The sequence below is a fragment of the Salvelinus sp. IW2-2015 genome, linkage group LG9, assembly GCF_002910315.2.
Source record: "Salvelinus sp. IW2-2015 linkage group LG9, ASM291031v2, whole genome shotgun sequence".
Lineage (NCBI taxonomy): Eukaryota > Metazoa > Chordata > Actinopteri > Salmoniformes > Salmonidae > Salvelinus > Salvelinus sp. IW2-2015.
This window is the reverse complement of record NC_036849.1, coordinates 21,704,476-21,731,205: the sequence shown is the minus strand read 5'-3', so window position 1 is coordinate 21,731,205 and position 26,730 is coordinate 21,704,476. Positions and strand designations below refer to the sequence as shown.

The 26,730-nt window shown below is 46.0% G+C and overlaps 1 protein-coding gene across 1 annotated transcript in view; it reads left to right on the top strand.

The window, feature by feature from the left end:
- LOC111969029 (ral GTPase-activating protein subunit alpha-2-like) overlaps positions 1 to 26,730 on the top strand; it is a 196,638-nt gene that overhangs the window by 116,363 nt on the left and 53,545 nt on the right. The window contains 18 exon segments of the mRNA XM_070445286.1: positions 1,902 to 1,984; positions 3,555 to 3,645; positions 3,727 to 3,776; positions 3,778 to 3,901; positions 5,304 to 5,497; positions 7,113 to 7,211; positions 7,324 to 7,479; positions 13,163 to 13,291; positions 13,649 to 13,777; positions 13,946 to 14,004; positions 14,241 to 14,349; positions 17,496 to 17,606; positions 17,726 to 17,794; positions 18,088 to 18,225; positions 20,464 to 20,644; positions 23,994 to 24,447; positions 24,491 to 25,099; positions 25,459 to 25,530. Of these exon segments, the coding sequence (XP_070301387.1) occupies positions 1,902 to 1,984; positions 3,555 to 3,645; positions 3,727 to 3,776; positions 3,778 to 3,901; positions 5,304 to 5,497; positions 7,113 to 7,211; positions 7,324 to 7,479; positions 13,163 to 13,291; positions 13,649 to 13,777; positions 13,946 to 14,004; positions 14,241 to 14,349; positions 17,496 to 17,606; positions 17,726 to 17,794; positions 18,088 to 18,225; positions 20,464 to 20,644; positions 23,994 to 24,447; positions 24,491 to 25,099; positions 25,459 to 25,530 (2,857 nt within the window).

Here is a 26,730-nt window from a genome sequence, read left to right as displayed (position 1 = left end):
TATATATATAAATAACTTTGTAATGTCTTTATTGTTTGAACTTCTGTATGTGTAATGTTTACTGTTTACATGCCAATAAAGCCCCTTGAATTGAATTAAATTGAATGAAAGAGACAGAGAGACAGAACAGAGACAGAGACAGAGACACAGAGAGACAGAGAGAGAGAGACAGAAGACAGAGAGACAGAGAGACAGAGAGACAGAGAGACAGAGAGACAGAGAGACAGAGACAGAGAGACAGAGAGACAGAGAGACAGAGAGACAGAGAGACAGAGACAGAGAGACAGAGAGACAGAGAGCAGAGAGAGAGAGACAGAGAGGACAGAGACAGAGACAGAGAGTGTGTGTGTGTGTGTGTGTGTGTGTGTGTGTGTGTGTGTGTGTGTGTGTGTGTGTGTGTGTGAGAATACACATGTGCGTATATCTGCATGCAGACAGAGACTGACATGAATTGCCAACCACATCAAATTCTTCCCTTTCTCTCGCCTAATTGGATTTCTCCGAAATTGATCTTCAAACGTCCCAATATCCCTCCCCCTCCACCCTCTTCTCCTTGAGAGGGAGCCCACACATCAATCCCTTGGCCGTTTTTGATAATTTCATTAAGAGCGTAATTAATGCTCATTAATATGCATAAACGGATAACAGTAGCGGTCTGTAGCAGAAACTATGCTATCTCCAAATGAAAGAGTAATTAAAGTGTGGTATGGGCAGAGAATGGAGTCCTCCTTATCTTGCAATGCTCCTCTCTCCTTTAAATGATGCCTGAAGTGCTGTCCACACACAATACCCCAATGTCTTATCTTTGAAAACGGTGAAAACTTGTGTATACTCATTTATGCAAATACGTACTTGGCAATGTTTTTCTGATGAGCATTTCCTTCGACAGGATATTGAAAGTACTGGGAACTAATTAATAGGGTCATATTGCCCTATTGACGGACTATTACCCATTCAAAACCGGTACCTCTGTACAATACTGTCATATTTGCTGTACTGTACATTCATTGTATCCCTATCTACTTTAAATGCTCTAGTCTCCCAGCACTAACTAGCTGCAGTTGCTTTTCTTTTTGTTAGTGTATTCAAGGAGATAACATTARAACGTGTGGAGGGAAATAAGTTGCCTTTACTGTGATGTGCTCAGGCCATTTCTATTGCTCCTCTTCTGTCATGTGCCCTAGTGTGTCTTTCAAATGTAATTTTTTAAAGATTTAAAAAAATATTAATTTTTTTAATTGTGCAACAACAAATTCTCTTAGAGCGCTGTGTTATTTGTATTCGGATTGACAGAGCCCTCAAAGTATTCAATTTAACATGACACGAGCCTCAGATTTAGGCATAAACATATTTCTATTTAGGTTCTTATTACTACGTGAAGTCTTTATTAGTCTTCATTTCCCGTCTCAGTAGCTTCACTGTGCCTGTTCTTCACTGTTGTTTCACTCTTCTTCACAGGCACTGAAGTTGTGATATCAACACAAAAACTTTCTTGCATTTTCAAGTAAATTGACATTATTGACAATTCAAGTTATCCCCCACAGATCTCAATTAGGATTCAGCCCTTAGTGGATTTTTTCCTTCTTTAGTAATATTTATCTTCACTAAGTTATTTTTCTTTAGTAATATTTACCTCACTAAGTTATTTCTTCTTTAGTAATATTTACCTTCACTAAGTTATTTCTTCTTTTATATGTTCTGCATTGAATGGTCTTATTGACTTCTCTCTTTTTCCTCTTGCTCTCTTCTTTCCTCCTGCATTCGCTCTCTCTCTCTCTCCTCTCTCTCTCTCTCTCTCTCTCTCTCTCTCTCTTCTCTCTCTCTCTCTCTCTCTCTCGCTCTCTCTCATTCTCTCTCTCTCTCTCTCTCTCTTCTCTTTCTCTCTTTCTCTGTGATGGAAGCTAAGCGAAGCCAGTCTATCAGCAGCTGTGTCCACCTTTATGAGGCTTGCCCGCTACTAAAGCGTCCTATGCTCTTCACCACTGTGAAGCTCTTTCTTGCCTGGTCTTTCCTCCTCTTCTTGAACTCTTGCTCTCAACAGGCTTTCAGGTAAAGTGTTTTCTGAGAGCTGTCTGTGTGGTGTCCTCCTACCTTCACCCTGTCTGTGTGTGTCCTCCTACCTTCACCCTGTCGTGTGTGTCCTCCTACCTTCACCCTGTCTGTGTGGTGTCCTCCTACCTTCACCCGCTGTTGTGGTGCCTCCTACCTTCACCTGCTTGGTGTTCCCCTACCTGTCACCCTGTCTGTGTGGTGTACTCCCACCTTCACCCTGTCTGTGTGGTGTACTCCCACCTTCACCCTGTCTGTGTGGTGTACTCCCACCTTGACCCTGTCTGTGTGTATCCACACCACCTTGACCCGTCTGTGTGGTGTCCTCCTACCTTCACCCTGTCTGTTGTGTCCTCCCACCTTCACCCTGTCTGTGTGGTGTACTCCCACCTTGACCCTGTCTGTGTGGTTTCCCACACACCATTGACCCTGTTCTGTGTGTATCCACACCACCTTGACCCTGTCTGTGTGGTATCCACACCACCTTCACCCTGTCTGTGTGGTGTCCTCCCACCTTCACCCTGTTTGCTTTCACTATTTATATGCTGTCTCCAATAGCCCTGTCAGTGGAGTAGAAACCCTCATTTGTTTTTCACAGCTACTTACTAACATTTGGTTGGAAGTGGATAGAAAGTAAAAAGGATGACTGTCTAAAGAAGATTCTATACTAGTCTGTTCTAATGTATGTTTTAATGTGTACAACTGTATGTTCCTTTCCCATCTCACTATGTGGCTAAAGCAATGTAATCATTTTAAGTTGCCAGAATGCTGTGTGGTAGAAAATGACAGGTGTAGTGTGTATGAGATGAGTCTTGCCTGATGCATTGCTCTAACGCTCTTAACACCCCCCCCCCCCCCCCCTCCCTGCCCCCTGGTCGTGGTGCTCAACGTGAGGAGGGCCAGCTGTCCGAGTTGGGGGAGATGGAGACCTGGAGCTGGTGACAGCCCTCTACCACGAGCAGCAGCACCTCCGACATCACACAGCAACTGTCTGACACCTTCCCAGGTAGGATACATCAATGGGTGGCAAACACACACAGCATGAGGGCATGTTCTAACATAGGGCCTTTTAGCTGCCCTAGAGGACCTATTTAGACTCATGCCAACAATGTATCCATCCACACACTGATTTATGTGCGTTGAAGCCTACAGGCTATAAACTCATATTTCTGATCCTGCATCTAGAGATGTAGGGATGAGACTAGAACAATATTATGACCAGAGTAGACTGGCTGTCTGCTATGTGTGTGTGTCCAGTAGGATTAACAGACACTCTGACTTCCAGGCCATAAGAGAGCGTACTCCCCCAACAACTCCTGTGGCTCCGATGGCAGGACGTCAGAAGGGAGGAGAGACGGCGGACCCACCCTTGGTGAGTCACACACCTGATGCAAAATCAACGACCCTCTCGCTTTGAATTAGTATTTCTGCAGGGCATCTGTTGCAGTCTGATAGAGGCATTTTCTGAAACAGCCACTGATGACTTCTCCCTCTGTGCTCCCCAGATTTTGATCCGGCGGAGCAGCAGTCCAGCTGAGCTGGACTACCCTGTAGAGGGACACAACACATACACAAGGCTCCAGCTCCGGAGAAAAAGTGAGAAGAATTACAGCTGTCTCACCCGTCTCACACTTTGTCTCAAAGTATAACATGACCTCTCTCTCCTTCGCTCGCCAGGTGAGAGTGTGAGCAGCGAGACGTCCAACGGGTACCTGAACGACGCTGACAGCCAGCCTGCTGGCCTGGCAGGCCTTTGAGGAGGAGGCAGACACTCAGTCAGCCCAGATAGATGTCACAGCAGACACAGGGAGCCAGAGGAACCTGCTGCTCAGCCACAATGAGGCCCTTGCAGGTACTGGATTGGACTGGACAGGGGGGTGCAGGGGTGACTTCAGGTCTGGGTAAGGTTTCTGGGGGGATTGATGGAGGTTAATGAGGCTTGGAGGGGATTGGTTTATATTGAATGAACACTGTAAACTCAGGTCCAGTAGATTGGTATTCTGTGAGGTTGTATAAGTTGTCACGTTCACCTGAGGTGTGTGTCTGCCTGTGGGTGGTGATGGGATTTATCTCAGAGCAGCCTGACCTTTCACAGGATTAGAATAGTCTTCATAGCCAGCCTCTGTCTGGGGGAAGGTGATCTGCTCTACAGTACTGTATCTTCTTCCCCTTCCTTCCTTCCTGCCTGCCTGCCTGCCTGCCTGCCCGTCCTCCCTCACCCTGGCCTCTGAAGCTCTGTACCACCTCGGAGAAAGAGAAAACGCTCACTTTCTATGCACCTCTATCTAGCCTTGGACGTGTTCCAGTTTTACCACCTGCTCAGGGGTCTTTATTCAGCAGGCAGCTGGCAGCTTTGTTTTTTAGCTGTGTTAGGTATTAGGACGACGGCTCATGAGTACATAAAGATGGAATGGTTAACACTGTTACATATTCATTGGGCAAAGCTAGGTGATAGTCTCATTGCTATTAAATCTTAGGTAAGTATCTCAAAATGTTGTGGTTCCTTGGGTGAATGCTCCCTTGCAGTACATTTTAGTTTTTGGAGAACACTGCTATGGCAATTCTTGTCCAATGAAAGGAATGTAAGAATACCTCAGCTGTAACCCCTGTCCCTTTGTGTAACCTCTGACCCCACCCCAGATCGATAGGGTCAGGACCCCACCCCATCTCGTCTGTGTTGTCTGTACTCCTAAATTGATTCAATGTAAAWTCACAGCCTCTGTCCTCCTGTCCCYGTGCKCCCTCAAGCYCCGCTGTCTCCTCGTTGTCCCCTTGTCTTGTTTTAGGTCCCGAGTGTGCCCTCTCTCCCCACTCCGCACCACTGTCTCAGCACCAGCACCCCCCCGCCTCGCCAGCTTTGCTCGTGCACCCTGAGTGCCGGGACTGCCCCCAGCTCCTGGAGGACACCATGCATCAGTCTGTGTTACACATGCCTCAGGACCTGGGTACTGCTACTGTCCCTACTATCTCCCCTACACACCCTCTTTTAGCCTGCCCTGCCCATCACCCTCTGTGTTGCACTGTTTATCCTATACCCAACCCACACACCCCCGTTCCACCCATCATCTGTTCAGCTGTTTGTGACTGGTAACTGGGCAAAATCGATCTCTGTGTTGAATCACCTCATTGTCCGGGGTGTGGACAGGCCTAGAGTTGTGTTTTACAATCTAGTTTATACAGTAGTAAATCAGAGTTTTCTCACTCTGTCTTTCTCTCTCTCTCCTATCTTTCTCTCGCCCTCTCTGGCCTTGTAGACAGCAGTGAGTGTCTGACTGATGATGTCAGCATCATTGCAGGCGGGAGCCTGACAGGCTGGCACGCTGACTCAGCCTTTGTGCTCTGGAGGAGGATTCTGGGTATCCTGGGGGATGTCAACAGCATCCGCTGCCCCAGGATCCACGCCAAGGTGTTCAGTTACCTCTACGACCTGTGGCACAAATTGGCTAAGGTAAGCCCAGCCTCCAAACACTCTCATCGGCCCAGATGACATGTCATCTATTCAGTCATCTACAGTGGCTTGCGAAAGTATTCACCCCCTTTTCATTTTTCCTATTTTGTTGCCTTACAACTTGGAATTAAAATGGATTTTGGGGGGGTTGTATTATTTGATTTACACAACATGCCTACCACTATGAAGATGCAAAATATTTTTGGGGAAACAAACAAGAAATAAGCCMAAAAAACTGAAAACTTGAGCGCGTAACTACTCACCCCCCCAAAGTCAATACTTTGTAGAGCCACCTTTTGCAGCAGCAGCAGCTACAGCTGCAAGTCTCTTGGGTATGTCTCTATAAGCTTGGCACATCTAGTCACTGGGATTTTTGCCCATTCTTCAAGGCAAAACTGCTCCAGCTCCTTCAAGTTGGATGGGTTCCGCTGGTATACAGCGATCTTTAAGTCATACCACTGATTCTCAATTGGATTGAGGTCTGGGCTTTGACTAGGCCATTCCAAGACATTTAAATGTTTCCCCTTAAACCACTCGAGTGTTGCTTTAGCAGTATGCTTAGGGTAATTGTCTTGTTGGAAGGTGAACTTCCGTCCCATGCTTCACTGTGGGGATGGTGTTCTCGGGGTGATGAGAGGTGTTTGGTTTGCGCCAGACAAAACGTTTTCCTTGATGGTCAAAGATATCAATTTTAGTCTCATCTGACCAGAGTATCTTCTTCCATATGTTTGGGGAGTCTCCCACATGCCTTATGGCAAACACCAAATGTGTTTGCTTATTTTTTTCTTTAAGCGATGGCTTTTTTCTGGCCACTCTTTCATAAAGCCCAGCTCTGTGAAGTGCACGGCTTAAAGTGGTTCTATGGACAGATACTCCAATCTCCGCTGTGGAGCTTTGCAGCTCCTYCAGGGTTATCTTTGGTCTCTTTGTTGCCTGTCTGATTAATGCCCTCCTTGCCTGGTCTGTGAGTTTTGGTGGGCGGCCSTCTCTTGGCAGGTTTGTTGTGGTGCCATTTTCTTTCCATTTTTTAATAATCGATGAATGGTGCTCCGTGGGATGTTCAAAGTTTCTGATMTTTTTTTATAACACAACCCTGATCTGTACTTCTCCACAACATTGTCCCTGACCTGTTTGGATAGCGCCTTGTTCTTCAATTTCTTCATAATGCCGCTTGCTTGGTGGTGTTGCAGACTCTGAGGCCTTTCAGAACTGTTGAATATATATATATATACTGAGATCATGTGACAGATCATGTGACACTTAGATTGCACACAGGTGAACATTATTTAACTAATTATGTGACTTCTGAAGGTAATTGGTTGCACCAGATCTTATTTAGGGGCTTCATAGCAAAGGGGKTGAATACATATGCACGCACCACTTTTCCGTTTTGAATTTYTTTGAATTCTTTGAAACAAGTTATTTTTTTAATTTCACTTCACCAATTTGGACTATTTTGTGTATGTCCATTCCATGAAATCCAAATCCAAACCCATTTAAATGTCAGATTGTAACGCAACAAAATAGGAAAAACACCAAGGGGGTGAATACTTTCGCAAGGCAATGTATTCTGTAGATTTTAAATCAGGCTAATGCAGTAATGCACTAATTGCAGATCCGGGACAACCTGGGCATCAGTGTGGATAACCAGTCATCTCCTCCCCGCCCTGTCTTCATCCCTCCTCTCAGAATGCTGGCCTCCTGGCTCTTCAAGGTGAGTCAGCTGCTCAGAAGTCCACTCCATCTACACACATCACCTAACTATCAAAGACATGCATGTGGCTATCCCTCTCTCCTCCTTTCACCCTCCCCCCTCTCCCCCACAGGCCACCATGCTGCCAGCAGAGTTCAAGACGGGGAAGCTGCAGGCCTATAAACTAATCTGTGAGATGATGACTAAGAACCAGGACGTGCTGCCCAACAGTGACTTCCTGGTCCATCTCTACCAAGTCATGCACAAGGGCTTCACCAGCGAGGACCAGGTAACACATGGACATTTTTGCCAGACACTGTTAGTTTTATACTAAGCAGGTTTCGGTTAATAATACATCTATTCAGTATGAGGAGTCCATGTGAGACAGGTATGGCCAAGAGGAAGCCTGACGAAGATCCACAGGGGTCGAAACATTGCCTCTCCTGTTTTCATGTGCTATTCTATGTTCCCTGTACTGTATATGTGGAAACAACTTGATGTAGATTCCTGTAACTAAGGCCAGAAGAGGGAGCGATTATCAAACACAAGAGAATGGGACCGCTCTGGGAGACAGCTTGGGTCTCTTGCATTCTGTGGCTGTAGTTTCACTCATAAAAAGTAAAAAAGGTTTGATTGCAAAAAAAGTAGCGAGGTCTCAAGTTTTTACTGATAAGTGGGACCAAATAACASGTCAAGAGGGATGGTCCTGATTTCATATACAAAGGAAAGGCGCTCCTGATCGCCAGTCATATGAATATGAATTTTTTTCATGTAAACTTTATATAACTAGGCAAGTCAGTTAAGAACAAATACTTGTTTACAATGACGGCCTACCGGGGAACAGTAGGTTGGGCAGAATGACAGATTTTCACCTTGTCAGCTCGGGGATTTGATCCAGCAACCTTTTGGTTACTGGCCCAACGCTCTAACCACTAGGCTACCTGCTGCACCGTTCAAAAGTTTGGAGTCACTTAGAAATGTCCTTGTTTTTGAAAGAATAGCACATTTTGGGTCGATTTAAAATAACATCAAATTGATCAGAATTACAGTGTACCGGTAGACATTGTTAATGTTGTAAATGACTATTGTAGCTGGAAGCGGCTGATTAAAAAAAWAAWAWTAATATCTACATAGGCGTACAGAGGCCCATTATCAGCAACCATCACTCCTGTGTTCCAATGGCACGTTGTGTTAGCTAACCCAAGTTTATAATTTTAAGACTAATTGWYCATTAGAAAACCCTTTTGCAWTYATGTTAGCACAGCTGYAAACTTTTGTTCTGATTAAAGAAGCAATAAAACTGGCCTTTAGACTAGTTGAGTATCTGGACCATCAGCATTTGTGGGTTCAATTACAGGCTCAAAATGGCCAGAAACAAAGAACTTTCTTCTGAAACTCGTCAGTCTATTCTTGTTCTGAGAAATGAAGGCTATACCATGCGAGAAAATGGCAAGAAACTGAATATCTCATACAATGCTGTGTACTACTCCCTTCACAATACAGTGCAGACTGTCTCTAACCAGGATAGAAAGAGGAGTGGGAGGCCCCGGTGCACAACTAATCAAGAGGACAAGTACATTAGATTGTCTAGTTTGAGAAACAGACGCCTCACAAGTACTCAACTGGCAGCTTCATTGAATAGTACCCGCCAAACACCAGTCTCAACGTCAACAGTGAAGAGGCGACTCCGGGATGCTGGCCTTCTAGGCAGAGTTCCTCTGTCCAGTGTCTGTGTTCTTTTGCCCATCTTAGTCTTTTCTTTTTATTGGCCAGTCTGAGATATGGCTTTTTCTTTGCAACTCTGCCTTAGAAGGCCAGCATCCCGGAGTCGCCTCTTCACTGTTGACGTTGAGACTGGCGTTTTGCAGGTACTATTTAATGAAGCTGAAGGGCAGGTTTAAGCTACAGACAACGAACACAATTGCGTTTTATGGCAATTTGAATGCATAGAGATACCGTGACGAGACCCTGAGGCCCATTGTCGTGCCATTCATCCGCCGCCATTACCTCATATTTTAGCAAGATAATGTACGGCCCCATGTCGCAAGGATCTGTACACAATTCCTGGAAGCTGAAAATATTTCCCRGTTCTTCCATGGCCTGCAATGTCACCCATTGAGCATGTTTGAGATGCTCTGGATCGACGTGTACAACAGCGTGTTCCAGTTCCCGGCAATATCCAGCACCTTCGCACAGCCATTGAAGAGGAGTGAGACAACATTCAACAGGCCACAATCAACATCCTGATGAACTCTATGCGAAGGAGATGTATCGCGCTGCATGAGGCAAATGGTGGTCACACCAGATACTGACCTTTTTTTATCCAAGCCCCTACCTTTTTTTATCCAAGCCCCTACCTTTTTTTATCCACGCCCCTACCTTTTTTTATCCAAGCCCCTACCTTTTTTTATCCAAGCCCCTACCTTTTTTTATCCAAGCCCCTACCTTTTTTTTTATCCAAGCCCCTACCTTTTTTTATCCAAGCCCCTACCTTTTTTTATCCAAGCCCCTACCTTTTTTTATCCAAGCCCCTACCTTTTTTTTAAGGCATCTGTGTCCAACAGATGCACATCTGTATTCCCAGTCATGTTAAATCCATAGATTAGGGCCTAATGAATTTATTTAATGTGACTGATTTCATTAAATGAACTGTAACTCAGTAAAATCTTAGAAATTGTTGCATGTTGCGTTTGTACTTTTGTTCATTATAAAACATTTGAATAATAAATAAACATTTGAATATAAACAAAATATATCGGTTAGTCCCCCAAATGTGGGGGAGTGTAGGTGGGTTAAAAAACACTAGATGGGGCTATAGCCAAAGTCATCTTAGCTTTGTTGCATTGTCATTTCCATACAAGAGCAGCAAGATGCAATGCACTGTCGCAGGTACATAGCACATGCTTATTGTCATGTTCTTGTCATGTGTTGACATAGGTCCTGCTGATGATGACGTTGCTTATGCATTACCTTTACCCCTTTTACTTGTTCTGGACTAGCTAAGGTAAATGTGAGGAATGTTGATGAAGCTGGTGATGTAATATTTTGTGCGTAGGTAAGAGTCATCTGGGTTCACGCCAGTGTAGTCTTGCGTTTTCTAGGCCTCTGCTCAGCTGTCAACTGGATCTCTCCCGACCTCTCGTTCTGTCGCCTCCTGCCAGCCGGTGGTGATGAGGGCACACTGTTTTAGCATGTTGTCTCCACTCACTCCAGCATGGTCCTACTCTATCTAACCACACCCTGCCCGCCTGCCTGGTTAGCCTGTTGGCTGCTCTAAAAACAGGAGAGGGAGTGAGTTGGAAAGAGATTGAAGGGGGAAAAACTGTAAATCAATGATTTTGTTTTTTYCCCTCTGCCCACAGGTTTATATTGCGCCTTGGCAGCACGACAAGGTTATTAGAATGTTTTCCATGTCGTTAAGTAATGTTTGAGCTCCTGCCGTGTATTTGTGATTAATTATGGACTGACGTCTGTCGTGCTCCATTAGTGACACGTTGACCGGAGCTGGAGATGACCGGGGCCGGAGATGACCGGAAGGGGAGCTCCCGGGGAATGCGTTGTAGAGAAATGAGGGGGCCGGCCAAGAGGGACAGGGTGGCATTCTCCAGCTTTTGTCGTGCCTAAATATATTATGGGGCCTGGGCTGCCAGTGCTGAGCTGGCTGGGCGCTGGAGCGTGTTCAAATTGGCCGGAGAAAGAGTCCTCACGCCACACAATGGAGGGACAACCCAGCCGCACGCCTGCTTTACATAACAATGTGCCTCTTACTCCATCCCCCTCCCCTCCTCCTTCCTCTATCCACCCTCCCCTGCAGGAGCCCTCCCAAATCTACTGTTCTTCTCTCTTTAGTCTATTCTGTCCCACTCAAATTCTCCCTATATATTTTCCCCATTTCTTTGTATTTTAATGGACTGTCTAGTCTTGAAATGTTCAACAGCAACAAAAAAAAAAGCACTGCACATGTTTGCAAATATAACATGACAGGGTTTTTTCACTAAAAAAGGATGGGCTATGAAGGAGGGTACATCCTCTCCTCCTGGCTGCCAATGTCCCTGGTATTGTCCAGTCTGTCTCTCTCTCTTTCGGTCTCTCTCTCTTGCGAGCAGTCTACCGAGTCTGCAGTAGCATTACCTTGACCTTTGCACAATGGCAGTAATCTATTTAATAAGAGTGCTGTTCAGCCTACTGAAAAGTTGTTGCTTGTGCATTAAATGTGCCTTCTAGGGTTGTGTGAGCCAGCCATTAAACATCTCTCTAACACCTGCTCTCCCTGTGCAAAGCCATCGGTTTCTTTTTCCCCTCAATTTATCAGAGAAACAGGGATTGTTTCATCTGTGTAACAGCTGCCTGTGGAGAGAGAGGGAAATGTGACAGTTGAGTTGTGCTGCGGTTCAAAACCCAGCGGTTTAGTTGATGATTAAACCCTCCAAAAGCACCTCTACACCTTGACATAGCCATACAGATGGGCACTACCTATTAACATGCCTGGACTGGGAAAACCCCATTTTACAAACTCCTTCTGTGATAAGAACTGATAGTAGTGTCATGATGTCACTAATGACCAGTAAATGGGGACATATTTCATTCCATGTAGGAAATGTGGGTTGTGTGCCTACCAAACACGGCAGAATGAAAGGGTTAAGAAGCCTCCTGTCAGGCTTGTATTAATGCACCTTTTGTTGAACAGAGCAGAGCAGGCCAATCCTACTGCCAACCCTCAGCCCCACCGCACGCAGCAGTGCTCAAATCTCTACTACCACACACTCCTTTCACATCCAGCTCCCTCTACTTTCAGGCAGAATGGAAATGCTTTGTAGGTTTTTCGCTTCCCCTAAAATGCTAACTTCAGGCGATCAGCCGACATTACGCCTCTCAGAGGTCAATTACGGCAGAAATTAGGGTAAAATGCGCCTCCAAACCCAACGCTGCCGCCGCGCTATGTTTTGACTGGTTCCTTATTGCCTGTGTTTTTATATTCCTCTTTTGTTTCCCCACTCTGTGTCTACAAAGGCTTCATTTGAGGGGATTAATGTAGTGGGTGGGTTGGGAGGGGTTGGGGAGGAGTGTGTCGGGTGTTTGCTGAGGTGTACTGGGGTTTAGGACTCAGGGAGACACAAGGCCGCTGTTTGAACCACCTGATTTACACACATTTACAGCTATCCAAAAGGCAGGTGTTCCTGGCCTGGACCTTGGCTGTGTACACACACACACACACACACACACACACACACACACACACACACAAACACAAACACACCACCCACACACAGTTAAGACAAACAATCCCCCCCCCACTTATGTAGTTCTATACATTCTTATCTCAAGAATTCAGTTCACTCCTGAACATTTAAGGCAATGTGAGGTCATCCACTTGCAACCTATTTCAGTTCTTTATTAGACACAGTACTTTATTTATATACCCAACCCAATGCATGTTTTCAGTGTACTGTACTTTACTAGCCATCAGAGTAATGAGATGAGTTCGACCATTGTTATTGTGGAGCGGTACGTTCTGCCCACGTATACTTAAATCCCTCTTCAATACTTTTTTTAATAGTGTGTGTGTGTGTGTGTGTGTGTGTGTGTGTGTGTGTGGTACTTTTGTTCCACAATTCCCCTTCCCTTGTGCTGTGTGATCAACCCATCTGCTGCCTCTTTCTTCCCCTCCCTTTTTCTCCATCCCTCATTCACACTCTCACTTTCTTTTTGTAAGATATGGACTGTGAAATGCTGTGCTCTCCTGAGTGCACTGTTGTCATATATGTAGCAATTTGGGATGCACTACTATGCTATTATTCCTTTCCAGAGCTCAGTGTCTGTCCATTCCCCAAAATACAGCCATCCCAATATCAGAAATACATGCCACCTGCTTACAAAAGATATGGCTCTATGTTTATTTTAATGCTCATTCAATCCATCCATTGACCTAACTACCATGACCATCTTTGTGGTGTGTTTGTGTTCCCTCTCAGGACGTTCTAAACACAGTGATCCGTTCCTGTTCCCCACGCTTCTTCTACCTGGGCCTGCCTGGCTTCACTATGCTGGTGGGAGACTTCATCACCGCTGCAGCACGCATCCTCAGCCACGACACCGCCGAGGTACACAGACACGCACACAGACACGCAGGCAGGCAGGCTTACATCAAATGTGGTGCAATATGTATTTAGGATCGTTAAACATATTCTGCTATACTTCATTTAGAAGTTCAGATTAGTGTGTTGAATGTACTACACACAGTATTCAACTCCATGGAAACAACATATTCAGTGAGTTAAAGGACATAATGCTGCCGCTCCTGGAGCCTTTTCTCCTGGAGCCTTTTCTCCTGGAGCCTTTTCTCCTGGAGCCTTTTCTCCTGGTCCTAGAGCCTTTTCCTTCAAGAGAAATGTTTCATGCAACATAATCAGAGTTCTGTAGTGATGAGACAATGAATGTGTGTTATTTTCATCTGAAAGGCTCCGAGGATTGACGCACAGACCGTCCTTGGGTCGCTGGTCTGTTTTCCCAACCTCTACCTGCAGATTCCTCTACTGCAGACTGTTCCTGGAACTGATGACATCGTCGTTGGGAACGAGGACATTAAGGTATTCAGAGTTCTTACATTTACTTTGTCCTTTCAGTAAATACTCAGACAGCAAACGAATAAATACATTGCATTAGAGTTCAAGTATCTTGATGAATAAAATTGACATTTTGGATGGTATATGAAGTGGATTGTTCATCATCATGTCTTCTCTGCCCTCTCCTTTCAGGACTATCTGGTCAACATCTTACTGAAGACGGCACGGAATGAACCCTGTGAGGCAGCCAGGTATGAAAGGGATGGGGGTACAGAAGAAAGGTACGGTCGTGTGGAGGGAATGGGACTGATTGGATTCATGTTCAAATTTCTAAGAAATAGTATAATGAAATAAAATATTTGATGAATTTGTGTAATGTAAGAAGAAAATGGAAAGGGGGCAACTTCAGAGATACAACATGAGTAAGAATGTAATTGGTCCCATAGCGTGCATCAGTATTCTCTCACTGGTCTTCTGTGTGTTCTAGGTGTATAGCTGTGTGTAGTCTGGGCCTGTGGGTATGTGARGAACTGATGCAGAATAATATTCACCACCAGGTCAAGGATGCCATCAATGTACTGGGCGTAACACTAAAGGTGAGTGTGTTTATGCATCAGCGTCTATGTGAGTGACAACGTGCTCAGTGGCGTGACTCCTGTACAGTATGTATTTGAAGACCTCTGCTCCCCTGTCTATCAGTGGATAGATGCAGAGAGAACCAGTGTTTCCTGAGGGTTTTTGGGAAAAGAGCATGTGGTGTAATTTCCAGACCACTCGCTCTCAGTGGATGCAGGCCAATTTAAGCATTTAAGTTTCTTGCTAGTGCAATACCCCTCTAATGGAGCAGTATTCACTGCCCTGCCCAACCTGACGCACACATCCGGCTGGTCCAAAATAAAGGGGATGAGTGGGTGAACGGAGGGAGGGGTGCTTTTCTGAAAGCAGGTGCTGAACTCTCTGGATCTGTCTTTGTGTTGGGCCATTTTTGCAATCCTGCATTGTCTGCTCTTGTTACATGACAATAGGCATTCCGCTAGAAAACAGTGGACATTCTATTTCTGTGCCTTGAATTCCAAATCCCCTTTTTTAACAACACAAATGGGTCTGCCAATCGGTCCATAAACTTTAGTTTGAAAGAAAGTTCTTTGCAGAACCAAGACATTTTCATACCTTTTTCTGTTATGCCAGAGTTCCCCATAATAGTTTAATACAATTACTCATCCTACTACGTTGTTGACTTCCCAGAACACCTTGAACCCTGATCTCTCGTTTACTGTTCTCTCTCTCTCTCGCGYGCTCTCAATTAAATTCAATTCAAGGAGCTTCATTGGCATGGGAAACATGAACTCAGCAAAAAAAGAAACGTCCCTTTTTCAGGACCCTGTCYTTCAAAGATAATTCGTAAAAATCCAAATAACTTCACAGATCTTCATTGTAAAGGGTTTAAACACTGTTTCCCATGCTTGTTCAATGAACCATAAACAATTAATGAACATGCACCGGTGGAACGGTCGTTAAGACACTAACAGCTTACAGACGGTAGGCAATTAAGGTCCCAGTTATGAAAACTTAGGACACTAAAGAGGTATTTCTACTGACTGAAAAACACCAAAAGAAAGATGCCCAKGGTCCCTGCTCATCTGTGTGAATGTGYCTTAGGCATGTTGCAAGGAGGCATGAAGACTGCAGATGTGGCCAGGCAATAAATTGCAATGTCCKTACTGTGAGACGGCGCTACAGGGAGACAGGACCGACAGTTGATCGTCCTCGCAGTGGCAGACCATGTGTAACAACACCTGCACAGGATYGGTACATCCGAACATCACACCTGCGGGACAGGTACAGAATGGCAACAACAACTGCCTGGATTACACCAGGAACGCACAATTCCTCCATCAGTGCTCAGACTGTCCGCAATAGGCTGAGAGAGGCTGGACTGAGGGCTTGTAGGCCTGTTGTCTGGTGAGGACCTGCCTTACATCACCGGCAACGACGTCGCCTATGGGCACAAACCCACCGTCGCTGGACCAGACAGGACTGGCAAAAAGTGCTCTTCACTGATGAGTTGTGGTTTTGTCTCACCAGGGGTGATGGTCAGATTCGCGTTTATCGTCGAAGGAATGAGCGTTACACCGAGGCCTGTACTCTGGAGTGGGATCAATTTGGAGGAGGAGGGTCCGTCATGGTCTGGGGCGGTGTGTCACAGCATCATCGGACTGAGCTTGTTGGCATTGCAGGCAATCTCAACGCTGTGTGTTACAGGGAAGACATCCTCCTCCCTCATGTGGTACCCTTCCTGCAGGCTCATCCTGACATGACCCTCCAGCATGACAATGCCACCAGCCATACTGCTCGTTCTGTGCATTGATTTCTGGCAAGACAGGAATGTCAGTGTTCTGCCATGGCCAGCGAAGAGCCTGGATCTCGATCCCATTGAGCACGTCTGGGACCTGTTGGATCGGAGGGTGAGGGCTAGGGTCATTCCCCCCAGAAATGTCTGGGAACTTGCAGGTGCCTTGGTGGAAGAGTGGGGTAACATCTCACAGCAAGAACTGGCAAGTCTGTTGCAGTCCATGAGGAGGAGATGCACTGCAGTACTTAATTCAGCTGGTGGCCACACTGACTGCTGCTTTTGATTTTGACCACCCCCCCTTTGTTCAGGGACACATTTTTACATTTCTGTTAGTCACATGTGTGTGAACTTGTTCAGTTTATGTCTCAGTTGTTGAATCTTGTTATGTTCATACAAGTATTTACACATGCTAAGTTTGATGAAAATAAACGCAGTTGACAGTGAGAGGACATTTATTTTTTTGCTGAGTTTGTTAACATTGCCAACGCAAGTGAAGTAGATAATATACTAAAGTGAAATAAACAATCAAAATGAACAGTAAACATTTCACTCACAGAAGTTCCAAAAGAATAAAGACATTACAAATGTATATATACAGTAATGTAACGATGTGCAAATGGTTAAAGTACAAAAGGGAAAATAAATAAACATAAATATGGGTTTTATTTACAGTGGTGTTTGTTCTTCACTGATTGCCCTTTTCTTGTGGCAACAGGTCACAAATCTTGCTGCTGTGATGCACACTGTGGTATTTCACCCAGTAGATATGGGAGTTTATCAAAATCCGGTTTGTTTTCGAATTCTTTGTGGACCTGTGTAATCTGAGGGAAATATGTGTCTCTGATATGATTATACATTTGGCAGGAGGTTAGGAAGTGCAGCTCAGTTTCCACCTCATTTTGTGGGCAGTGTGCACATAGACGGTCTTCTCTTGAGAGTCAGGTCTGCCTACCGCGGCCTTTCTCAATAGCAAGGCTATGCTCATGGAGTCTGTACATTAAAGCTTTCCTTAAGTTTGGGTCAGTCAGAGTGGTCAGGTATTCTGCCACTGTGTACTCTGGTTAGGGCTAAATAGCATTCTAGTTTGCTCTGTTTTTGTTCATTCTTTTCAATGTGTCAAGTAATTCTCTTTTTGTTTTCTCATGATTTGGTTGGGTCTAGTTGTGTTGCTGTCCTGGGGCACTGTGGGTTGCGTTTGTGAACAGAGCCCCACGACCAGCTTGCTTAGGGGACTCTTCTCCAGGTTCATCTCTCTGTATGTGATAGCTTTGTTATGGAAGGTTTGGGAATCGCTTCCTTTTAGGTGGTTGTAGAATTKAACGTCTCTTTTCTGGATTTTGATAATTAGCGGGTCTCTCTCTCGCTCTCGCTCTCTCTCTCGCTCGTCAGTTTGGGAACAAGCCTGTGGCTCATGTAGCCTGTGACCTGTTCCAGCTCCTCATCTCTCACTGGGAACACCTCCAGAGACTAGAGCGCTCTCTCCCAAAGAAAATCATTGAGGTAGGATGACACGGCTCCCCCTCAGCTCACCTAACCATCTCCTTTTATCAGACATGCTATCTTCTTTCACTTGAGAAATATATAGAATCAACATGTTCCCTTATTTTTGTCCCATGCAGATCTTTGTGGCTACTATAGCATTTCTGTTGCCGAGCGCAGAGCACTCGGCAGTGGAGGCTGACAAAAAGGTACGAGGAAATTCTAAAGGACTCTTTTTTTCATAGATGTAGCAAGTGCATTTGCACAGGAATCTTGTTCCATCTGGGCCCTATTTTTGTCTTTCCCCTCCTGATTTCTCTCTCCTTTTCTCCAGCTCTCTCTCTTTTTCTCCCTCCAGCCCTCCCTCTCTGTCCCTACCTCACTCCCTCCCTCATCCCCTCCCTAGCTGTTTTATTGATTATCTTTGAGTACAGTAGGCTTCATTGTGTGTGGAGGGTGCTGAGCTAATGGAAAAGGCCTCTCCTCTCTTTGTATGACTCAGCTAATGGTGTCTCTGCTGCTGTGCCTGCTGGACTGGTGCATGGCCATGCCCCTGAATATGCTGCTGGAGCCCATCACCATGCCCGTGCTGGAGGACTCCACATCCCACAAGGCCCCTCTGCTCGACTACATCTACAGGGTGGGTAACAGAGAGAGAATACAGTGTCAAAGTACTTTGTCTTACTTCCACCACAGCCCTATTCAGATGCCCTATTCAACATTTAAAGTTTGTTCGATGCCGACTTGGAAATTCAGTTTCCAATTTTCGTTTCCAGTTTCTACTGTTATGTGAGAATGCCCACCTAACCACCCCACCTGTTTGCTAATACACATGTAATACTCAAACATTCATTTATAACAGGTTTAGTTTTTACTCGTCTTTTTATTTTGACCGATTGGGTGTTTGAACCCTTATGTCGAGATTTAAATGCTGAGGAAGAGGCTGAGCGTCAGGCTAAATGAATGAGGTGGTATTCATTGGAGGTTTGACAGATGCGGTCAAACAAACACAAACCTTTATATGGATGTCACCCCTGATAAGAAATTGTCAAATTATGTAGATGTTTCTTTGTCCTCGTGATAAGCCTGGAACTACAAGCCTGTCTAGATTTTAATTGAATATTTCTTCAAATGAGAGAGACTGCAGCTGCTATCTAGGAATTCAATGTTATTTGTTGATCTATTGTGCACATAACAGTAAAGTTTATAAAGCTATTCAATACTCAGTCTTTTCAGCTAGGCACTAATTTACATAGCAGTAAACCTCACAAAATGAATAAAGCAATTAGTCTTGTTTATGCATACTTTATTCTGCTTCGCTTCTGGATTTGTATCAGATGTTTCCCTTAACAAATCAATGAGCAGATTAAACTTAAGTGAGCCATTCATACAATGATGAAGAAAGATGGGACATTTCTGCATCTCTGCTGAGGATTTGAACTTTTTGGTGTATTTGTGTCTAACAGCATGAGGCTTCTCTGTGTAAAAGGCATGATTGCTCTGGACCTTATTGGTTCACTGGAGCTCCACTCCGGCTCCTCCATCTGCTCTCTGCCTGCCTCAGCAGCTGCACCYTCCCCTCGCTGTGCGTACGCGTGCGTGAGTGTTTTGCTTGTGTGTATGTTTTTGTGCGACTGTGAGTGAGTGTGCATATGTGCCTCTGTGCACATCTGCACGTATCCATGTTTGTTCGGGTGTGTGTTACCTTCCTGGAACTGTTGCTATGTGAGGTGCAGCCACTTAGTTGTCAAGCAAGCCAAAGATTTTTTTTCTCCTCCACAGAGGAACCACTTTGGGGCTTTGGTGTGGCAGCTGTTTGGTTCTGGCCTTTTCACCATAAACTCTAATCCCCCCCATACCCAGAGGACTGTTAGGCATAATAATCCACATACTGTCTGCATTTCCCCACACAATACTGTTTCAGATGACAGAACCTGTGCCTCTCCTCTGAGCCTCAGCCAAGTGTGTATGTGTGTGTTGAATGGGATTAGCCATTCATTTACATGGACCAGCCTCCACAAAGGGTTTACCAAGTCCACCCACTCAGTGTAAGAGGCCCCACAGTTTGCTATTGTCTGATATGTCAGGCGTAGCTTCCAAGCACTTCTCTGCTTACAGCACACAGGTGTGTGTGTGTGTATGTGTGTGTGTGTGTGTGTGTGTATGTGTGTGTGTGGTGTGTGTGTGTGTGTGTGGCAACATGAGCAGGGGGATAAAATTTTAATTAAATCAAACAGTAAACCTGTCCAATCAGTGTAATCAACTGACCCAGCGGGTCTTATCTAGTCCTGCCAACCCAACGGACTGATGCCGTACCATCTGTTATGCAGATCGATACACTCATCACAGGAGAAATGGATTAGTGGCAATAAAGAGCTTCTCTTCTCTTAGATGGCCATCTCACCATGACAAACAGACCGTATATTCCTCCTCAGTATGTTCCTGAACCATTTGAAGTGCAATAAGCAATGCCTCACTGATTATCTTCCGTACTTGCAACCTCTGCGTTCGAGATTACTGTATAATTTTCCTCTTACTTAGTTAGTAACTTACTTAGTTACTTCACCTGTGTTTCAGATACTGTAAGGTCAGTGTTGTTCAGCTATTCACTGGCTCCCGCTGTTGGTCAATGCCTCCACTGTCGCGTGCTTTAATCTCAGGCAGACTGGGTAGTGTGTCTGTTTGAGTGTGTGATGTACCTCATTTATGAGTCCCATGTGCTCGTTGATGCTGTGCAGCCAGCCACGCAAAGGAACAGTAGCAGTGACTGTATCCAAGGTTACCACCACATGCAAGATTACCACATTACCACTGTTTTTCTCTTGTAGTTGCTTTAACCCACTAGGTGTTGACTCCTATCTTCAATCCTGTTTGGTAGGTGCTTCACTGTTGTGTCTCTGGCTCCAACCTGCACACCCAGCAGAGTCACTACCTCCTGAGCCTGTCTGACCTCTCCACTGACTACGACCCCTTCCTCATGCTGGGCCAGGTCAAGAATTCTGAGCCCCCGCCCTCACACACCGCTGCAGACTTTGGCAACCTGCTCACCGTTGCCGAGGGTAAGGAGACCTGAGACCTCACAACTGTCACTGCCCTCACCACTGTCACCAACACAGCAGGAGACAGGATGGGCAGATGACACGCCACCCATTTAGTACCTGCTGTGTAGGAGATTGTTCTAGGGCTGACAGAGAAATTAAAGGAGGGCTGTGTACGTTTGTGTGTTAGAGACGGTGTGTTTGAGCGTTAGAGACGGTGCGGTTGGTCTTAGAGACGTGCGTTTGTTGAGACGTGCGTTTGTGTGTAGAGACGGTGCGTTGCCTTAGAGATGGTGCGTGTAAACGAGTGGCGTTGTGCTTAGAGACGGTGCGTTGTCGTAGAGCGTCTTTGGCGTTGCGGTGCTTGCGTAGAGACGGGACAGTTTGTCGTTAGAGACGTGCGTTCGGTGCGTTAGAGACGGCGTTTGGCGTGGACATTTTGCTGGCTTAGAGACGGTACCCGGAGCCGTGCTTAGAGAAGTGCGTCTGTGCAGAGACGGTGCGTTTTGCGTTAGAGACGGTGCGTCTTGTGCGTTTAGATACGGATCGTTTGTGCGTTAAGAGACGGTGCGTATTTAGATGCGTCGTAGAGAGAGTGCGTTTGCGTTAGAGGACGGCGTGCGTTTGCAGGGTGTGTTTTAGAGACTCGTTTTGTATGAACGTTGGGCCAAACGGGCGTTTGTGGTTCAGAGACGGGGCGTTGTGCGTAGACTCGAACGGGCTTGTGGAGCGTTAGAAGACGGTGCGTTGAGACGGTGCGTGTGCGTTAGAGACGGGCGTGTTGTGCGTAGAAGACGGCGCTGTGTTTAGGACGGTTGGGTCGTAGAGACGTGCGTTTGTGCCGGTTAGAGACGGTGCTTTGTGCTTAGAGACGTCTTGAGCGTAAGACGGAGTGCGTTGGAAGACGGTGCGTGTATGCGCGTAGAGGACGTGCGTATGTGCTTAGAAACGCGGCATGTCACGTTTGGGTGCGTTAGAACGGGCTTTTAGAGTACCGTGCTGTGGCGAGAGACGGTGCGTTGTGCGTAGAGACTGTTGTTAGAGACGTGGTTTGTGCGTTAGAGACGGTGCGTTGAGCGTTAGAGACGTGTTTTAAGAGACGTGTTGTGCGTTAGAGACGGTCGTTTGTTGTGTAGAGACGTGGTTGTGCGTTAGACGGTGGTCTGTTGTGTAGAGACGGTGCGTTTGTGCGTTAGAGACGGTGCGTTTGTGTTTAGAGACGTGCGTTGTCGTTAGAGACGGTGCGTTTGTGCGTTAGAGACGGTGCGTTGTGGCGTTAGAGACGGTGCGTTTGTGCGTTAAGAACGGTGCGTTTGTGCGTTAGAGACGGTGCGTTGTGCGTTAGAGACGGTGTGCGTTTGTGCGTTAGAGACGGTGCGTTTGTGCGTTAGAGACGGTGCGTTTGTGCAAGAGCGTGTGCGTTGTGCGTTAGAGACGGTGCGTGTGTGCGTTAGAGACGGTGCGTTTGTGCGTTAGAGACGTGCGTTTTGTTAGAGACGGTGCGTTTGTGCGTTAGAGACGGTGCGTTTGTGCGTTAGAGACGTGCGTGTAGCTGGGGTCGTTTTTGCGTTAGAGACGGTGCGTTGAGCTTAGAGACGGTGCGTTGAGACGGTGCGTTGTGCGTTAGAGACGGTGCGTTGTGCGTAGAGGACGGTGCGTTTGTGCGTTAAGACGGTGCCGGTGTTTAGAGCGTGCGTTTGCGTTAGACGGTGCGTTTGTGCGTTAGAGACGGTGCGTTGTGCGTTAGAGACGGTGCGTTTGGTGCGTGTAAAGAGCGGTGCGTTGTGCGTTAGAGACGGTGCGTTGTGGTTTAGAGACGGTTGCGTTTGTGGTGCTGGTTAGAGATGGTGCGTTTGTCGTTAGAGACGGGCGGTTTGTTTGTGCGTTAGAGACGGTGCGTTTGTGCGTTAGAGACGGTGCGTTTGTGCGTTAGAGACGGTGCGTTTGTGCGTTAGAATGCTTTTGAGGGCCCTGTCATCCAAGTTGTGTGCCCAGCTGCCCCTGCTTGTTTTACATATTACTCTTCCTCATCCAGACCACACTCTTCCTCTCCCAAACCACCCGGGAAATGGGCAGTAGGGGGATTTACAGGGAGATGTACGTTTTTAATATGTAGCCTTCCATTTGGAGGTAGCTACTCTATTAAATGTTAATGTTTTGACCTAATATTGACTAGACTAACACATGGAATRGAATGTTTAAAGAGGTAGCCATTAGTGCTCTGCCCCAGGGAGAGGACCCATTATCAAAGAGACATCTAAAAATTATTTTTATTAGTGACCTTGTGGTGCCATTAGGTTATGTATTAGAGTATTTCTTTACAACGGCCGTTTCCTCCACTAATGTTTCAGAAGTCATTTTTTCTTTCAACCAAAAGAACATACCCATTGACGCAATGTTGGCTAAGCTCAGCTGAAATATCTAGCTTATGTCATTACTTTTCATACAGCCCTACAAAGTCTAGATAGAAACTACAGAAGACCAGCCAAAGAGCACTATGCATTCCCCTTGAGATCATATTGATTAAGTCTCATCAAAGGGCCTGTGTATCTCTAATGCAGCCTCTCTAAAGAGCTTTCTCCACTTTGATGAGGGATGATGGTATTGATAGCACTGTCACAATGCGGAGCGCATCTTCTTGTTTTCCCCCCATCGTAACTCTTTCATTTTGGAATAGTTCTGAGCATTTAAATCAATCTGATTCAGGGAGTAGCACTCTATTCACCGTGCTGTAAAGACGTGCTTCTCATTAGCACTTTGCCAGTCTTTTCTCTCCTCCCATTGTAGCAGACTCAATGGCCTTTTCAAAGTTGTCTCCCATGATTAGATGCAACCTACTTATTTATGGCAGAGGTGTGTTGGCCATAACCATTGTGAGAAATGAAAAACAACGCTATTAGTTATTATGAAGGAAAAGCTAGCTTTGTGTGAAAAAGTTGTCTACAATTGAGAACATGTCTACACATGGTCATTTGGTTAAAAAAGATGGAGCCCCAAGTTCGCGTTGAATTGCTTAATGAGTTTACTATAGTTTATAAGGATCCCCTTTAGCTGTTGCACATTAGCTGTTGCACATTAGCTGTTGCACATTAGCTGTTGCACATTAGCTGTTGCACATTAGCTGTTGCACAGTACGAAAAAAAGTATGAAAATGTACATGTAAAATGCACATGCAGCAGGTTCTCTTCCTGGGGTCCACACAAAACATCAAATACATGAGTGCATACAATACATGACAAAGTACATGTGCTGGATCTTGACTTCCCTGTATAAAATACATGTAAACAGGGGGGTTATTTACAGGGTTAACGAAATGGTTTGTCTCTCAGGATGTCTTTACACCATCTTATTCCTGTTCTCTCGCCTCCAGAGAAGAAAAGACGGAATATGGAGCTCATCCCTCTGACAGCACGGATGATCATGACACACCTTGTGAACCACCTGGGCCACCATCCCCTCAGTGGTGGCCCTGCCCTCCTGCACAGTCTGGTCAGTGAGAACCATGACAACCCCTTTGTGGAGTCATCAGAACTCTCCTCTGAGGTGTTCAAGAGCCCCAACCTGCAGCTGTTTGTGTTCAACGACAGCACCCTGGTGTCCTACCTCCAGGTACCCTCGGAGCCCTCTGGTCCAGGGGAACCCTATGACAACTCCTCCCAGGTACGGGTCATCGTCAGGGACATCTCTGGAAAGTACTCCTGGGACGGAGGGGTCCTCTACCGCACCCAGGAGGGAGTCAACGGCATGCATCAGAGGACCTCAGACCACTCCACCACCAAGCCTACCTCACCAGGCACCTCAGACCCCTCCAACCACTCCACCACCCGCTTACCTACCAGGCACTCAGACCCTCACACACTCAACAAGCTCACCTCACCAGGCACCTCACACCACTCCACCACCAAGCTCACCTCACCAGGCACCTCAGACCCCTACAACCACTCCACCCCAAGCTCACCTCACCAGCACCTCACACCACTCCACCACCAAGCCCACCTCACCAGGCACCTCAGACCCCTACAACCACTCCACCACCAAGCTCACCTCACCAGGCACCTCAGACCCCTACAACCACTCCACCACCAAGCCCACCTCACCAGGCACCTCTGAGCGCTCCAACCCCCCTGGCTGGGACTCCCAGTCAGGCTGTGATGAGGAGGAGGAGGAGGCTGATGGCCTGGACCAGCTCCTAGAAGACCTGGGATACAGCAGCCCTGAGTGCCTGCCCCAGCCCCGGCTGAGGCTCAACCAGCCAGCCCCCTCTCCCTGTGGGATGAACCTGGAGCAGGAGGGGGCCATCATGGAGGCCATCCTCAGGCAGACGCAGCAGGAGGAGGAGCAGGTGAAGAGGTGGAACGCAGACGTGAGTGTCAAGGCCACCGGCCAGAGAGAACCCGCTCACCAGGAGCCCAAAGCTCTCTTCTACTTCTGCAGACTGCTACTCAACGACCTGGGCATGAACTCATGGGACCACAGGTACAGAGCCGAGCACAACACCACCACATCCACAGCTGTAGACTAGTTAGTAGAATACCTCACAGAGAGAGAGAAAGTGGGAGAGAAAAAGTACAAGGAAAGGCCTGGCAAGGGTGTGTAGTGTTAATCTGCTCTCCACAGGGAAACTGTGCCCAACTGTAGATTAGTAATGGTCTCGGAGCTCAATTTAAACCTGTTTGCACCTGTTACTCATCAGACCAAAAACCAAAAGTAAAACATTAAACTTTCTTATCCTACTTTCAATCTGTTTTTTACCATTCAAAAAAATAGCATACACTGGTACATGTGAAGTGCTGTCGGGATGCTTTTCAAGTTCAATTTAGTTTATTCCTTTTCAGGAAAAGCTTTCATCTCCTGAAGAAGAACTCAAAACTTTTGAGAGAACTGAAGAATTTGGATTCCAGGCAGTGGTATGTTCCTGTACACTGGTTATTTAGGGCCTCTTCAGCACACACTGTATCCCTAGGTAACATTGGCATGTATGATTTGCTTCTTGTTCGGCATTTTAAAAGGAACTTACTGAATCTCTAAGCAAGACCTTTTGAACAAACCATCCTAGATTTCACCTAGGTATTCTAGCCAAGCCTGAAATATCGCAGCGTTCCATGTTCTTCATTACTCTGAACCTAAGCCCGCTAATGAAGATTCTCTTCCTCTAAATCAGTAAAGATCACACTCTCAAGGCGACACGTATTAAAACTGCTTCACTCTGCCCTCCCCTCCTCTCCTCCTAATCTACACCATCTCGGGCTGATCACAGCTAGGCAGTACTCACACACAGCGATCAATAGGCACTTCACACTGCTAATGACCGGGGCTTATTAAAGAATGCCCCCAGGATTTTGCCAGACAAGGCAACCTGTGTCGAAGCATCCAAAATGCCCCCAATTTAACACAGCACCATGCTCCGCCATGACAACGGTGAAGCGCAGGGGTGGAAGTCTGTGTCTGCTCTTGTTTTGTTTGTCACATGACAGGGGGGGGCAGTAAACACATATACTATTGTACACTAACTCTTAAGAATCTTCATTAGTGGGCTTAGGTTAGCCTAGTGGTTGGAGCGTTGGGACAGTAACTGAAAGGTTGCTGGATCAAATCCCTGAGCTGACRAGGTAAAAATCTGTCATTCTGCCCCTGAACAAGGGAGTTAACCCACTGTCCCTGGTAGGTCGTCATGGTAAATAAGAATTTGTTCTTAACTGACTTGCCTAGTTAAATAAAGGTWAAAAAAATGTTTAAATGAAGGCACATGTTGTTTTCTCTAATATTAACCATATTTGCTACAATTACTTTTTTGGAATTTGCACAGTATTGTTTGGAGATGTACGTTTGATAGCCTGGTCTCAGAGCAAAGCATATGATATTTTACTAAAATCAGTGGCACTCAGATTTAGTATGCTATGTTACGTTCGATAGGACAGTAGGTTACTTGAATGTCTAGCAACCCAAAGGTTGTGTGTTCGAATCTCATCACAAACAACTTTAACATTTTAGCTAATTAGCAACTTTGTAACTAGGAAAGGGAAAGGGGGATACCTAGTCAGTTGACTGCTTACTGCTTTTCCCTACTTTGCAACTACTTAGCATGTTAGCTAACCTTTCCCTTAACC